Source organism: Ursus maritimus, unplaced genomic scaffold (genome assembly GCF_017311325.1).
Source record: "Ursus maritimus isolate PB19 unplaced genomic scaffold, ASM1731132v1 scaffold_21, whole genome shotgun sequence".
NCBI lineage: Eukaryota > Metazoa > Chordata > Mammalia > Carnivora > Ursidae > Ursus > Ursus maritimus.
The window spans coordinates 39567089-39582466 of NW_024424564.1; the positions used below are offsets into that span (position 1 = coordinate 39567089).

At 46.4% G+C, this 15378-nt stretch overlaps 1 protein-coding gene across 7 annotated transcripts in view; it reads left to right on the forward strand.

Moving 5' to 3' along the window:
* Positions 1-9182, forward strand: part of TXNRD1 (thioredoxin reductase 1) — a 110672-nt gene extending 101490 nt beyond the window's left edge. For all 7 annotated transcript variants that reach the window (XM_040637402.1, XM_040637401.1, XM_040637400.1 and 4 more), the window contains one exon: positions 7269-9182. In XM_040637402.1, the coding sequence (XP_040493336.1) occupies positions 7269-7331 (63 nt within the window). In that variant the 3' untranslated portion in view covers positions 7332-9182. The remainder of the gene's footprint in view (positions 1-7268) is intronic.
* The last annotated feature ends 6196 nt before the right edge of the window (positions 9183-15378 follow it).

Sequence of the window (15378 nt, forward strand, 5' to 3'; positions counted from 1 at the left end):
GAGAGAAATAGACTCCCCCCCCACTGAGCAGGGAGCCTGATGCAGGACTCGATCCCAGGACCCTGGGATCAGGACCTGAACTGAAGGCAGATGCTTAACTGACTGAGCCACCCAGGCGCCCGTGCCCCATGTTGTTGTTGTTTGTTTGTTTGTGTTTAGATTCCACCATGAGAGAGACCCTGTGGTATTTGTTTTTCTCTGACTCGTTTCGTTTAGCATAATGCTCTTGAGGTCCATTCATGTTGTTGCAAGTAGTAAGATTTCATTTTTTTTATGGCCGAGTAATAGTCGTGTGTGTGTGTGTGTGTGTGTACTCACCACATTTTCTTTATCCACTGATGGACGTTTAGGTTGCTTCTAGATCTTGGCTATTGTAAGTAATGCTGCAGGGAACATGGGGGTTCAGATATATTTTCAAATCGTGTTTTATGTTTTTTGGGGGCTTTACATACCCAATATTGGAATTCCTGGATCATATTGATAGTTCTGTTTTTAATTTTTAAGGAACCTCCGTTTTGTTTGCTATAGTGGTTGCACCAACTTGCATTTCCACCACCAGTGCACAAGGGTTCCCTTTTCTTCACATTCTCGCCAACACTTAATTCTTTTCTTTTTGTTAGTAGCCATACTAACAGGTGTGAGGTGGTATCTCATTTTGGTTTTGATTTCATTTCCCTGATGATTAATAATGTGGAACATTTTTTCATGTACCCGTTGGCCATTTGGATGCCTTTGGAAAAATGTGTGTTCAGATCTACCTATTAATTGGATTTGATTTTTTGCTGTTGAGTTGTATGAATTCTTTGTGTATTTGAGATATTAGCCTCTTACTCTGTAGATCCATGATTTACAATTATTTTCTTCCATTCGGGCACGAGAGGAGTGTTTTGTTTTTTTCCTCAGTGCGAACCACTTGCTCACAAATCAGATTTTTCTTCCTAACTCTGACTGTGGAAATAGTTTTTATAGCGTCTTAATCAAGGGAAAGTGAAATTTGATTTGTAGGCAATTTTCAGGGACTATTTTTTCTGTTAAATGGTAGGTCTGGCTTGGACAGTAAGTAAATTAGCTACTGGACCTGCTGTTTTTTCACGTCCAGCTTTATGCTATAGAGATGTTCTGCTGACAGTGTCCCCAGAGTGTTTGTTACCAGTCCCTATAAGATAAGATGGAAATGAAGAAGGGAGGGTAGGAACTTTACAAGCTATTTGACCATATCTGAGCTTGGCTTTTAGTTTTACATGCCTTTTAAAATTTCATTTTCTAATACGTTTTTATTGGATTTCACAAATGTCCGTCCATGGGTTGGATTAGAGGTAATAATAAGTTAAAAACTGGTCCTGAGCACTGTTTCAAAGTGTTCAGAAGTAGCCATAGCTCCGGGCCAGCTGTGGGTGGTTTGTGGAATGAATCACTGAGTGCTTTTCAGACCGTTTTGATAACATAACCTGGGCAGTTGAGCAACCAGCGTTTGGTTCTGAGGAGTAATTACTGAGAAAAGTTGACAGATTCCTCAGTTGAGGAATTACTCTGAAAGAAGGAGAGAGTACTCTTGTTTTGACTGAAATCTCTTTGGTGTCAGTACCGGGGGAGTCTTAACACCTGGAGCTCAGTAATGCATTAGCGTTATTCAGTGTGAAGATTGTGTGGTGGTAATTTATTCCGGATTTCTGAGCAGCAGTAATTGAATAGGAAACTGATTGCACATCATTTGGAGTAGTAATTTCAACTAATCAAGTTTATTTGTAGGGGAAAAATAATAGCTCAAGAAGAGAGAACATTAGGAAAGACCCCAGTGAAACGTTAAGTCAGTCTTAGTGCTGAGCATCAAAAGTTTTAATTGTCAACATAATTGCAGCCTGGAGTGGGGGGGCTTGTGAGACTGGGAGGTGGAGGCAGATGTGAATGTGAGGGGAGTGCCTACAGCAGCACTTGACCTTTGTAAGTGCTCTTCGTGTTGGTATAGAGAACCATGAGCCAGCGGCCTCCATGCTCATTTTTAAAATATGTGTTTTTATGAAAATTCTAAAGCGGCTATGTGCAAATAAAATCGTACAAAAATTGACCTTATTCTTTTTTTCATTTAGACTAATCAACGGTGGCACTTTGGCTTCTGCATATCTTTACCATAAGCATGTTATCAGTATGAGAGAAATAGACAGGAGCTCTTCTAAAAAAAAAAAATTTGTATTTTTGATGGGTTTTCTTTTCTTTCTTTCTTTCTTTTTTTTTTTTTTTAAGACAGAGTGAGTTTGTGTGTGGGTGGGGGGGGGGTGGCACAGAGAGAGAAGCCTGCACGGAGCCTGACTTGGGGCTCAGGCTCACGACCCTGAGATCATGACCTGAGCCGGACTCAAGAGTCTGATACTTAGCTGACTGAGCCACCCAGGAGCCCTGGGTTTCCTTTTCTTTCTTTCTTTTTTTTTTTTTAAAAGATTTTATTTATTTATTTGACAGAGACAGAGATAGCCAGCGAGAGAGGGAACACAAGCAGGGGGGAGTGGGAGAGGAAGAAGCAGGCTCACAGCAGAGGAGCCTGATGTGGGGCCCGATCCCATAACGCCGGGATCACGCCCTGAGCCCAAGGCAGACGCTTAACTGCTGTGCCATCCAGGCGCCCCGTGGGTTTCCTTTTCTATCCAAATCTCCTGCCAGTTCTATTTCTAAATTAATTCCTGAGAAGTAAAACATAAGCTTGTAAATTCAGAAGCCTGAAATTTGCTGTAATGTATTCACTAGCTCTTTATCTTTCTTCCTTTATAAAAATTGAAGCCAGTATATTTGATAGTATTTAAATTGCCCATGAGATCATCCCAACACAGCTATTTTCATTATCATGTATTGTCTTTCTGTCCTAGTCCACAGTTGCACATTTTTTTAAACAGAGGAATTTATTGCTTTTCAAAAGAGTTGTCATAGCTTATAGTGTCATCAGCATGAATTTAGTGCTAATGAAAATGTTGCAAAATTCAGTGTAGATAAATTTTTCTGTATTAGTAAAATAGGACTAACTTTCAAGGATTTTTGCATATCTTTGCTAACCTATTTTTTTTAAATGTGAATGATTCATATTTTCTTCTGGCTTCATATTTTTAATGTTTTAAAATACTGTCCATTATTACTTGGGTCTGAATTTTTTAAGGTGCTGATATATATATATTGGTATATGACAAGTAAAAAGGCTTTTTGTCACTACTTTAAGACTGAAATGGACCAAGGGTTTTTTTCTCAGTAATGTTCCTCTTTTACACGGAAGTTTTTCTCCTTTTATTGAAAAGTAGTTTTGATGCTGATTCCTGTTGCTTTGACCTAATAAGTCAAAGTGGCCTTGATTTCTTTGGTCTTTCCTCTTTATATTAAAAACCAGGAAGCCAGTTATTTCTCAGGAATCAAAGAGGTAGCTGACCAAAGTTTGCCTGGGTGTCCAGGTTTGCCGACACGGTTAGGGGTCCTTGATGAGTCTTGCTTCCCCCGGGGACTCTCTCAGATAAGCCATGGCCTCCAGTCTCAGGAAGATGTTTAAGTGGCTGGAAAAGGTCAGCCTGGATGTAGGGGAGCACAGATGCATGCTACCGAAACTTACTGGTGTTTCCCTCCAGCCTACTTGGTGTGACCAAAAAGGTTTGGATTGAAACCTTAATTGTTCTCAATAACCAAATATGCTTCTAAATTTAATGAATTGAACACAAAGCCCTTTTGTGTCTTCATGACTGGGCAATACAGATGGACAGTTTGGGCGGTGTTCTTGTTTTGCTTATAAAAACAGGTCTCTTCCTTGCCATGGATCAGCTGCAACTCTGTTTCCATGCTCCCTTCACTCCAGGGCCCGGCTGGCAGAAGCAGCCCCTTCCCAGGGCATTTCTGGCTAGGTTGCAGAGGGGAAGGAGATGTAAGAGAGCACACCTTGGTGCTCACGGGTTTCAGAAGCAGCTCATCCCACTTCCATGCATGTCCCTGGCCACAAGCAAGACCTGGGCCCCTAACATCTGATAAGGCAAAAGTGTATAACGTGTGGTCCACACAAAAGGTCTTCATGGGGCACTCTGTTTTGGAAACTAGCAGAAACCTCCCAGTAGTCCAGTCAGAATGATAACACATGAATTAAGTATCAGTGTTAACACAAAGAGAAATCAGATATGACAAGAAAGAAGCTATATAAGACCTCATAATTGATTGGTTATCAGCAGGAATGGAGACAGAAGACGTAAGCATTCATTGCAGCTGCATGGCCTGGTAATGGCCTTCACTGAGAGGAGCTGGATTAAGGGAGGGGGAGGGTGCAGTCTTGGACAGGGTGAGTCTGAAGTGCCATCCAGGAGGAGGTGTTGGTTAGGTCTTACTGGTGGATAGTTCAGGAGGGACACAGTGGCTGGAGAGTCGGCACCTTCATCTACCTAAAAGGGAGAGGCGACTGAATGAGACGGGTAGCGTGAGGGTGTCTAAAGGGGAAAGCTGGGGCGGAAGCCTGGGGCAGCACCTCCCGGCCTCAGTGGCAGCACTGGTGCAGCACACTGGAGTAAACAGTAGGTGCTAAGCTGCACAGCTGGCCCACAGGCCGGGGGAGATGGGTGTTCAGCACGCCTCCGTGCCGCGGTGCGCAGAGCCACGGTCATTCTCGTGGGACAAGAAGAGGAAAGAGTTGTTAAAGGGAGGTGAGGTGGATGACAAGAAGTGCTACAGAGGGCGATGTGAAGGGAAGACTGCACGGTGCTCTCGGGGTTTGGCAGCCAGAGGGTCCTGATGACCCACAGGCGTGGCAGGGACCATGCCAGATATCAGTGAAATGAGGACTCAAAATAGACCGTAAGTACCAACAACTTAAGATTTAGTGTGTAAAGAGGATAAGAAATGGTGGTGGTGGAGGTGATCATAAGGCCGAGGGGGAATTGTTTTAGGATAAATGCAATGTGAGCTTGTTTAAAAGCCAAGAAGGAAGAAAGAATGGAAAAGGCGAGGTTAAGAATAAAGTGTGGGTTCAGGTGATACATGAAATAACGTGAGGGGTGGGATCCAAAGCCCAGCCTGGCAGGTGGAGGGGCTCATAAGAGTAGGCTAGCCCTGGGTGGGGAGTGGCAGGTGGTGGCGGGAAAAGCTGTTCCCCTCTGGTTGCATTTCCCCGAGCTGGAAGAACCTCCGGGAACATTTTTGTAGTGTAGGGCTGCTAGGGACAGAGTCGCTTAGCTTTCGTCTGTCTGAAATGTCTTCACTTTGCTTTCTTCATGGAAGGAAAGTTTTGTTGACCATAGAATTCTAGGTTGACAGGTTTTGTTTGTTTGTTTGTTTTTCCATTATTTAGCACTTTGAATCTGTGCCAGGTACCTGGGTTTTGTTTTCCTCCTTTAAAGAAGACTGAGTTTTCTCGTGGTAGACAGTTAATGTCCTGGGAGATCATTTGATCCTTTGGAAGCTTGTTTTGAAGCTTTGTTAGGATGGTTAGAGAGCTTTTACTCTGGGGCCAGTAATGCTTAGCCCTGTTTTTAGATATGGCTTTCTGGGGTCTCTCCTGATGACTCCAGGGCCTCAGAAGTCTCTTGGTTGCAGTTGGTGTGAACTGGAACATCTCCCAGCCCTGAGTGGGTTCTGGTGCTGGTTCTCTGGCCTCCTGGGGCCCTGCCCCCTGGATGTGCACAGCTTGGTATTCAGGCAGAGATGAGGGGACAGCCTCCTCCAAGAGGCTGCCTCCTCTTGGGGATTCAGCCCCACAAATCCCGGCCACCTTGGCCTCCCCAGTCTCCACTCCGTCTCTCCAAGTCCCTGAGATATCTGTGTTCTCTCTGGGCTGCACCAGGGTCTTAGAGATGCTTCCGAGTAGAAAGCCAGGACGGTTGAAGGCTCACCTTGTTTCTCTTTTTTAGGGGAATGCAGTCCACTGCCTGTTGTCTGGTGTTTAAAGTAGTTGTTTCATGAATTTTGTCCAGAGAGCTAGCTGGTTTGGTACTCATGACTCCATTAGATCAGGAATGAAAGTCTGTTTCTAATGTGTAGGGGGTATGTGTTTTTAAAAATCTTGACTGTAGGCTTCCTATTTGGAAAACCTACGAAGATAAGCAGCTGCTGGTTAGTTTACCATGCAGTAGACTTCTAGACTTTGCATTTTGCCAAGAATTCACAGTGCATTGCCTGCATTGGTGTTCCACAAGAAATTCTACTACAAGACAAGCCTGCATTAAAATGACTCACTTGGGACTCGGGCTAAAAATGAGATTCCTGGGCTCTACCCTAAATCTGCCATATTAAGATCAGTGTAATTTCTGTGTATTTTAATCTGTGAGTAGAGTTTGTTCACTGAAGTTCGAGAATCATTGTTTTGGTGAATAGACGCTCTTGAGCAGTAGACAGTAAAACAGCTGCCTGAAGATGTTAAGGCCCTAAGTCCACAAGCACCAGTTGTGTGTAGGGATGTGACAGGAGGCGGGCTCATCAGTCACTGCAGATAAGAGTTTCAGTTGGCCCCGCACCTTGGGACTCCAGTCACATAGGAGTGACACATATCCTCCAACCTAATCATTGTACCTCTCGCTGTGGGTGCAAGGAGACTGTTGGAATGTCAGAGCATATGGCAAGTAGCATGTCAGTAGTATAGGAGCCTGGGTGTTTAATTTGTAATATATTCACTGTTTGAATAATTGGGTTCTATAGTATACAGTATATATAGTATAGTATACTACAGCAAATTGAATGCTATTCAGTGCAAAGTGGAAGAATTAGAGCTCTGTATCCATATGGGCGAATGAATTACAGAAGTGCAGGATGAAGCCAAGGAAGCAGGTGGCAGAAGAGTATGTATATCATTTTGCTATTTAGAGGTAAAGTTTTTAAAAACCCACAGAAGAAATGCAGGAAATGTAGAGGAGTGGTAAGCACTGACCGGGGGCGCACGTGGGGCTCTAAGCACATTTGTAGTCCCTGAGCTGAGTAGGCAGGCACATGGGTGTTTGGGTCAGTGGGACGCACCTTTCTGTACATCCAGAGTATTTCTTGTGGAGAATTGACAAGCAGCCGGGGTGCTGCATTTAATTGCTCTAATCACCCTCATGGTAATAAAGTTGATATAAGCTAAATTTTCTTCTCTTTCACCTTGGTTTTAAAATGTTTTTTCCCCATTTATCTAGAGAAGCTGTGATATCCTCGGTCATATTACTTTTCTCTTGTATGCATTTTAGGTAGTCCTCTAAGTCACTCTTGATAGATGTGGTGTTATCTGCACTGCTCCCTGTTACCTCACCTGCTCGGGTGTCTGAACATCTCCTGCTCTCTCCTCCCCGCAGGTATTCACGACTCTGTCGGTGACCAAGCGCTCTGGGGGAAGCATCCTCCAGACCGGCTGCTGAGGTTAAGCCCCAGTGTGGATGCTGCCGCCAACACTCCAGACCACTGCCGTGTTTCCTTGCCCAAATCCAAGGGGAAGTTTTAGGAAGGGTCTTGGGCTTTGGCACCTGCATGTCCTGTGCTCATGGCACCCAAGGCCCCCTTGGATCTCCCGGGTAGGAGGTGGTGGATGGAAGGCAGGCAGCGTCCCACTGGGGTCACCGTGATGGGCTGGAGCTGACAATCGGCAGTGCATCGGCGTGGTGCGTCCATGAAGTCGCTGGCCTCAAGCCCACGCGGTGGGCAGTGATGGAACAGCTGTCGAGCAGTTTTAGCCTGAGCTTCCCTTTCTGGGTTTGCTGATTCTCACTGTTAAGCTTTCACATGTTGATTCTTTTTTTCTTTTTTCCTCCAAGGTGTAAATGATACTAGAGATGAGACATGTTAGTAGTCGATTTTTGTCTAAAAGCAAGTCTTGGCTAGATTGTGCAAGTAAGGTGCCTTGTGCGTGGAAGGCATGATTTGGTCCCTTGGAGCCTGTGTAGGCTTGTCCTGTGCAAGAGAGCTGTCCTAGGATTCCCATGTCCCGTTCTCTGTGGCGGACCTTTGAGCAGTGTCTCCCCTGATGAGTTCTCTGTCCAGAACAAGTACATTTATGGTTGAATCTGGCCGCATTTGCTCCATGTGCTACATCACCGACTATTAGTTCTATTCTGTTTAGGAAAGGAGATGGCTCCTTGGCCAGCCTGTTGGAAGTCATCCTCCCCTGCATGAACGTGCCGTAGAGGAGCATTCCCGCCGGGACTCGCCAGGGAGGCAGAGCGGCACCTTAAATGGGGAAAAACAATAAATGTTTTTCTTTATATAGTTTATTGTGTTGGTCTAAGCAGTAAGAAACATTTAACTTGTGTAATACTTTTTTGGGGTAACTCTAGCTTTAAACTAAAAACACAGACTATCACGGCCTTACTTTTCGGGTGTGTTTTGTATCTGTCCCTTCCTACGAGCTTCATTCATAGGAAAATAGGTCTTCCCACACTTATGGTTTAACTCTTTTGTGGTAATGCTTTTTTAAGGAAGCTATTAATGTCATAAGTTATTATTTTTGACCACAGGTGGATGTGAAGGATTTTCACTTAAAAACCAGATGGTTTTGACTTTTTCTGTTGGGTGAATGACTGGTCCTGGCGGAATCGTGGCCGGAGTGTTCATGCCCCGTTAGCATTCCAACTCGTAGTGTCACAGAGAGGGTTAGCTCTGCAGTTCTAGATTTCTGCGTGAATGTGCCGACTATTCCAGGGTTACGTGTGGGCCACCTTGTCTCCCTCCAAGTTGGATCTGAAACTTGCGCTGTGGCCGTCAGGCCTCCCGCCAGCAGGTCACCCCGCCTCAGCCCGGATTCTCAGTGGCAACACCGAGTGGCTGATTCGCAGTACATTTCTTGGTCACCTCAGGGAACTTCTGCGTCTGCTTGGCACTTAGCAGAGCGCCTAACCCTGCCCCACACGGCTCTGCCTCACGCCTTCACCCACGCGGTTCTATGAAGACCACGGGAAGGGAGGAAGGGGGAAACTGAGGCAGTTGACTGTGTTCAGTTTTATTTATTTTTTTAATCGTTTTTTCCTCCAAGCCTGCCAGTCTCAGAAGTTAGAACAGTAGGCAGTATGATATGTTTGTGCCTAATCATGTTGCAATTCTCTCTTCTTCGTGGAACGGAACGTTCAGCCCCCACAAGGAGGATTATACTTTATAGACTTGTCCTATTTAGATTCTATAATTGCCCACTGTACTGAGATTCATATTAAATTCTATGTATTTTGTTATATATCTTCTGGAAAAAAACAATGTGAAACATTAAAAGGTATTAATATCCACTCTGTGTGCCTTCTTATCGAGTGGCGGTCGCAGGATTCTTTGCCTGAGTGTCGAATAGAGTCCGGGCTTCGTGTCGACGATGGCGAGCACTCACTGCTGAAGAAGCAGCTTGGAGGCCGCTGAGGTTTACACTTTAGTGCTGTCGGCTTTTCGGATTCCGTTTTTCAGCTTACCCTGATTTGACTGCTCGGTCCAGATCTTTAGGGCAGCAACCCCCCCACACCCCAGCTCCCTCTCAGCACTTGGTGTGTCCTTGGCTGCGCACCTCTGTCCCTTCCCCGCAGAGCAGTGTGCGGCTGTGTGATCCCTCCTTCCGCTCTGCGCCGAGCAGTCCTCGGGCATGGACCGACCGGTTATCGCCGTTGCAGCCTCCGGCCGGGGCCAGCACATCGCAGCCGTTCGGTCAGTGCTTACGTGAGCGCTGACTGTGGGCTCCATGTATCCGCTCGCGTGCGCTTCGTTTTCTTACGCATCGGTTGTTAAACAGGAACTCCTATTTTGTGTTAATCCTTCACCAAAACCCTCTCCAAAGTATTTCTGTTCCATCCTGGGTGATTGCAGAGTATTCACAGCGATAGCCAAATGCAGGTTCCCACAGCCTGTGCCAGGCAGTGGGCTTGATGCGCACCGGCCGCCTTCCTGCTGCATCCTTCGTGCTTCATGCTTCATCCTTCCTCTTTCATCCTTCCTCCTTCCTCCTTCATGCTTCATGCTTCATGCTCAGACCGCTCTGTTGGGAAGTGCTCCCATCCCCAGCCGTTTCTGGATGGAGAAACAGGCTGAGGTGGGAATCCTCGCTCAGGATCGCACAGCTGGTTAGTGATAGAGCAACTATTTGAAGCAAGAGCTAGGCCTGTGACTTCCCTGGGCCCGCCTCTTGGCCACCTTTCCATGCTGCCTCCCATCCCCCTTGGCCGAATGGGAGCTTTCAGAGCTGCTGGAGCCATTCTGGGGACTCTGGCTTTTCACATGCCACGGTGCAGTGTTCTCAGCACGATTAATCAATACTTGGTCTGAGATGTTTCAGCACTGTGCCAGTTTCTTTCCACACTGTAGCCAGGATGTCATTGTTCAAACTTCCCTTGTCCCAAGCCCTCAGCATCTTCCAGAGGCCTCTAAATAGGTCCATAGTCCCCTGCCAGACACCAGGCCCGTCACCGCCTCTGACCTCTGCTTTTGTTTGCTTGTCTGCGCGCACCTGCTCTGTGCTCCAGATACACTCTTCTCCTGACCTCCCTGCTCTGGATTGCCTCCACCAAGGATTGTCTGCTCATACACTCCTTTTTTTTTTTTTTTTTTAAAGATTTTATTTATTTATTAGAGAGAGAGACAGCCAGCGAGAGAGGGAACACAAGCAGGGGGAGTGGGAGAGGAAGAAGCAGGCTCATAGCAGAAGAGCCTGATGTGGGACTCGATCCCATAACGCCGGGATCACGCCCTGAGCTGAAGGCAGACGCTTAACCGCTGTGCCACCCAGGCGCCCCTGCTCATACACTCCTCATACACTGTGTTTTCTTAGGGGACTTTGAATTTCTCCGCATGGAGACTGGTGTATGTGACTTCTCGTCTCTCTCTACCTCTCGAGAATCAGGGCTCTTCACCGCTGCCCCGCAGCTTCTTAGGACAAGGCCCTGCGGGTGCAGAAAAGCAAGTGCGCTGCAGAGGCACCTAAACCATTTCTGTGATTGGCTTGGCTGGTGGAGCCAAGGACTTGGCTCAGGGCTTGGATCAGGACTTGGCAGAGATGGCCACTTTAGGCAGCCTGTTAACCTCTTCCTCTTACCTCAGGAGAATGTTAGTGAGAGGAGAAAGGGCAGGAACATTAAAAACAGTCCACCTCAGCAGTAAGGGAAAAGGCACATTAAACTGCTTGGAGATACCATTGCATTCCAGCTACGTAGCAGATTTTGAGTCTGACAGCAGCCAAATGTTGGCAAAGATGTGGAGCAAATGGAACATTTATTTATTGCTGGCAGGAGTGTAAATTAAGTGGTACAGTCACTTTGGAAAATAGTTTGACATTACCTAGTACCAAGTTAAACGTGCATGTCCTGTTACCCGGCTGTTCCGTGCTCAGATACGTACCCAGCACAAAGGTACATCAAGGCACCAGGAGGCACGTACGAGAACATTCATGGTGCTGTTAGGAGCAGCAAAAGCCAAAACCTGGGAACAGCCCCAAGAGCCATCAGACAAGAATGGACACACGGACTGTCGTGTCTAATAAGAATACAGCAGCAAAATATATAACATAACGGGTCAGTCAGAGTGAAAAAGTCACGAAGGAATATGTACACAAACAGGCAAAGCGGAGCAAGATAGACCGACAGATGTATGTTTAGAGATAAAATTGGTGTAGACCATAAAAGAAAGCAAGAGAATAAAAATTCAAAATGAAGAATATGGCGTGTAAGCTGGTGGTTGCCTAGGAAGGAATGGAATGGAGGTAGGGTTAGGAAGGAGTACCTAGGAAGGTTTCTTTCTTTCTGGGTTTTTGTTTTGTTTTGTTTTTTAAAAAGATTTTATTTATTTGCGAGAGAGCAGGAGCTGGGGTAGGGGCAGGGGGAGAGGGACAAGTTGACTCCTCGCTGAGCACAGATCCCAACATGGGACTCTCAGACCCTTAGCTTAAGGGACTGAGCCACCCAGGTGCCCCTAAAGGTTTCTTTCATAACCCATGTGGAGGACTTCTGCATCTGTTGTATCATTATTTATATCCTTTAGGAAAGTTCATCTGTATCTACTCAGCAGTTCTTCAGACAGCTTTAAAAGGGCAGGGCCGGGGCAGCTTGGATGTTAGCAGAATGACCGGAGCAGGACTGTATCCACTGCTTAGGAGCTGGGTGACCGGACTCTAAGGAGAGAAAATATTTTATTGTGCTTTGCAGATCCTGTGGGGTTTTTTTTGTTTTGTTTTTACAAATGGAAGGTTTGTGGCAACCCTGTATAGTATTGATGCCGATTTTCCAACAGCATTTGCTCACTTTGTGTCACATATTGGCAATTCTTGCAGTATTTTAAACTTTTTCGTTCTTTGCTGCAGTGATCTGCCGTCTGTGATCTCTGATGTTCCTGTTGTGATGGTTTAGGGTTACCATGAACGGTGCCCACACATAGATGGGTGTGTTCTGACTGTTCCACCAACTGGCCATTCCCCTGTCTCCCCCCTCGGCCATGAGACCCAGAAATTCTGGAAATGAAGCCAGTTAATGCTACAGTGACCTCTGCATGTTCAAGTGAAAGGAAGAGTCACGTGTTTCTCACTTTAAATTAAAAAAAAAACTGGAAATGATGAAACTCAGTGAGGAAGGCATGCCAAAAGCTAAGATAGGGCCAAAAGTGCGGCCTCTTGCACCAAACAGTTAACCAAGGTGTGAATGCAGAGGAAGAGTTCGTGAGGGACATTTGAAGTGCTGCTCCAGGGAAGACAGGAGTGCGAAGGAAGCGGAACAGCCTTGCTGACGGGAGAAAGTTTGGTCTGGATTGAAGAGGAAACCAGCCATATCGTTCCCTTAAGCCAGAGCCTAACTGGAGCAAGGCCCTCACTCTCTTCAATTCTGTGAAGGTTGAGAGAGGGGACGCAGCTGCAGAAGAAAAGTTTGAAGCTAGAAGGGGTTGGTTCATGAGGTTTAAGGAGAGAAGCCGTCTCCATAACAGAAACAAAGAAAGTGGGTTCTTGACATAGAATCTACTCCCCGTGAAGATGCTGTGAAGATTGTTGAAATGACGGCAAAGCTTTTAGAATATTACATAGTTAATAACACAGTGGCTGAGTTTGAGAGAATTAACTCCCAATTATGGAAAAGTTCTCCTGCGGTTAAAAAGCTACCAGACGGGCATCTCGGTGCCCGACTCTTGGTTTTAGCTCAGGTCATGATCTCAGGGCCAAGAGATCATGCCCCCTATTGGGCTCTATGCTGAGCATGGAACCTGCTTGGGATTCTCTCTCTCTTTCACCCTCTGCTCCTCCCCATCCCCATGCGTGCACTCTCTCTTTAAAAGAAAAAAAAATGCTGGGGCACCTGGGTGGCTCAGTCGCTTGTCTGCCTTCGTATCAGTTCATGATCTTGGATCCTGGGATGGAGCCCCGCATCGGGTTCCCTGCTCAGTGGGGAGTTTGCTTCTCTCTCTCTCCCTCTGCCCCTCCTCACTGCTTGTTCTCTCTCTCTCTCTGTCAAATAAATAAATAAAATCTTTTTAAAAAAATAAATTTTAAAAATAAATTTTTAAGAAGTGCTACCAGACGGCATCTCATGCTACAGAGAAGTCATTTGTGAAGAGTCAATCAATGCGACAAACTTCAGTATCTTATTTTAAGAAATCCCTACAGCCACCTCAACCTTCAGCAGCCACCACGCTGATCAGTCAGCAGCCACCAACATCAAAGCAAGACCCTCCACCAGCAAAAAGATTATGGCTCGCTGGAAGCTCAGATGACAGTGGTTTTATCAATAAAATGTTTTTAAATTTAGGTGTGTACTTTGTTTTCTTTCTGACATAATGCTATTGCATACTTAGAACATAACTTACATGTACCGAGAAGCCAAAAATTTATTGACTCACTGTGTTGTGATAGTCACCAGATTGCAGTGGCCTGGAACCGGACCCACAATATCTCCGAGGTATGCCCGAATAGCAGAAGGCCTTTCCCGACCATCACTCACCACGAGTCCATCCCTGATAAAGAGATCCAGGAATGGGCAAAACATAAACTTAAGTTTTGGGGTAATCTGTGATGTAAGTTTTGGGGTATTAGATGATGGGAGTTGGAGAGGGAGAGGGAGGTCATAGAGAAACAGGCCAAGTCTCTTCCCTTGAACCCACTTTAAGATTTTTTAAATTTATTTGACAGAGAAACAGCCAGCGAGAGAGGGAACACAAGCAGGGGGAGAGGGAGAAGCAGGCTCCCAGCAGAGGAGCCCGATGTGGGGCTCTATCCCAGAACTCCGGGATCACGCCCTGAGCCGAAGGCAGACGCTTAATGACTGAGCCACCCAGGCGCCCCCCCCTTGAGCCCACTTTAAATCAGAGCACTCAACTGTCAATATTTTGTAAGATTTTATTTAGAAAAATAACTTTTTTTTTTTAAGTTTTTAAATTTGAAATTCCACTGCAAGGAAGCGGGGTTTTACTGCAGAACCTTTCCTGCCAATGCTCCATAGCTCTGGCACCATACACCGTCCTCTGGGCACTCTTGGGAGTCTCCCAAGATGCTGAGCAGAGCAGGGTTGGGGTGTTTCTGGATCCTCGGGTCAGCTGTGAATGGGACCCCACCATGAATAGCCTTATTATAGTCGTGTGCCTCTCAGGTACTATTTCATAGTATTTGAGATTGGAAAGGGAGGTCAGCCCCTCCAAGTCCGATTATAGGTGCAGAAACCGAGGCTAGACCTGAAGCTACCTCAACATCAAGGTCAAGGTTAAACAGCTCAACACAGAGCTGGGACCAGAAGCCACTCTGGCTTCCAGCCGAGTGCATTCCCACAGCACGGTGCTGCTTTGTTTCTGCCGCCTTCTCCTTGTAGATGCTTCCACGTGCCCAGCGACACCAGCCGTGTAAGCACAGTCTTGATTGCAGGGAAACTGATGGGCACAGTAGCATGTGTTGACTCAGAAAGAGCCCACAGACAGGTCCTTGGCCCCGTGGTCGGCACACAGTAGGTGTGCAGGAACGCATGCTGACGGACTGTAGTGAGCAGGGCAGGAGCCCATGGTGTTGGCCTCCCTGCGTGTATGATGGGGATACCTTCTTGTATGTCAGGAAAATGAGGTAGAGCCTGCCTAATAATTGCAAAAGTGAGGATCCTGGCTGAGTGCTGAACGAATGAAGAGACCAGGGACACCATTGAATGCTCCTTACATCCAAGGCGCAGTGGATACGAAGTGAATGAACACGATGATGTTTAGTTTATGTGTCAACTTGACTGGGTCGTGGGATGCCCAGATATTTGGCTAAACGTTATTTCTGGGTGTGGTGTGAGGGTGTTTCTGAAGGAGATTAGCAGCGAATCAGGGGACTTAGAACAGCAGTTTGCTCCCCCCCGTGGGGGTGGGCACCGTCAATCCATTGAGGGCCTTAGTAGAGGGAGAATTTGACTTGTCCTCCCTGATGGCTTGCGCTGGGATATCCGTCTTCTCCTGCCCTTGGTGCTCCTGGTTCTCAGACCTTCGGACTCGGACCGAACTACACCGCGG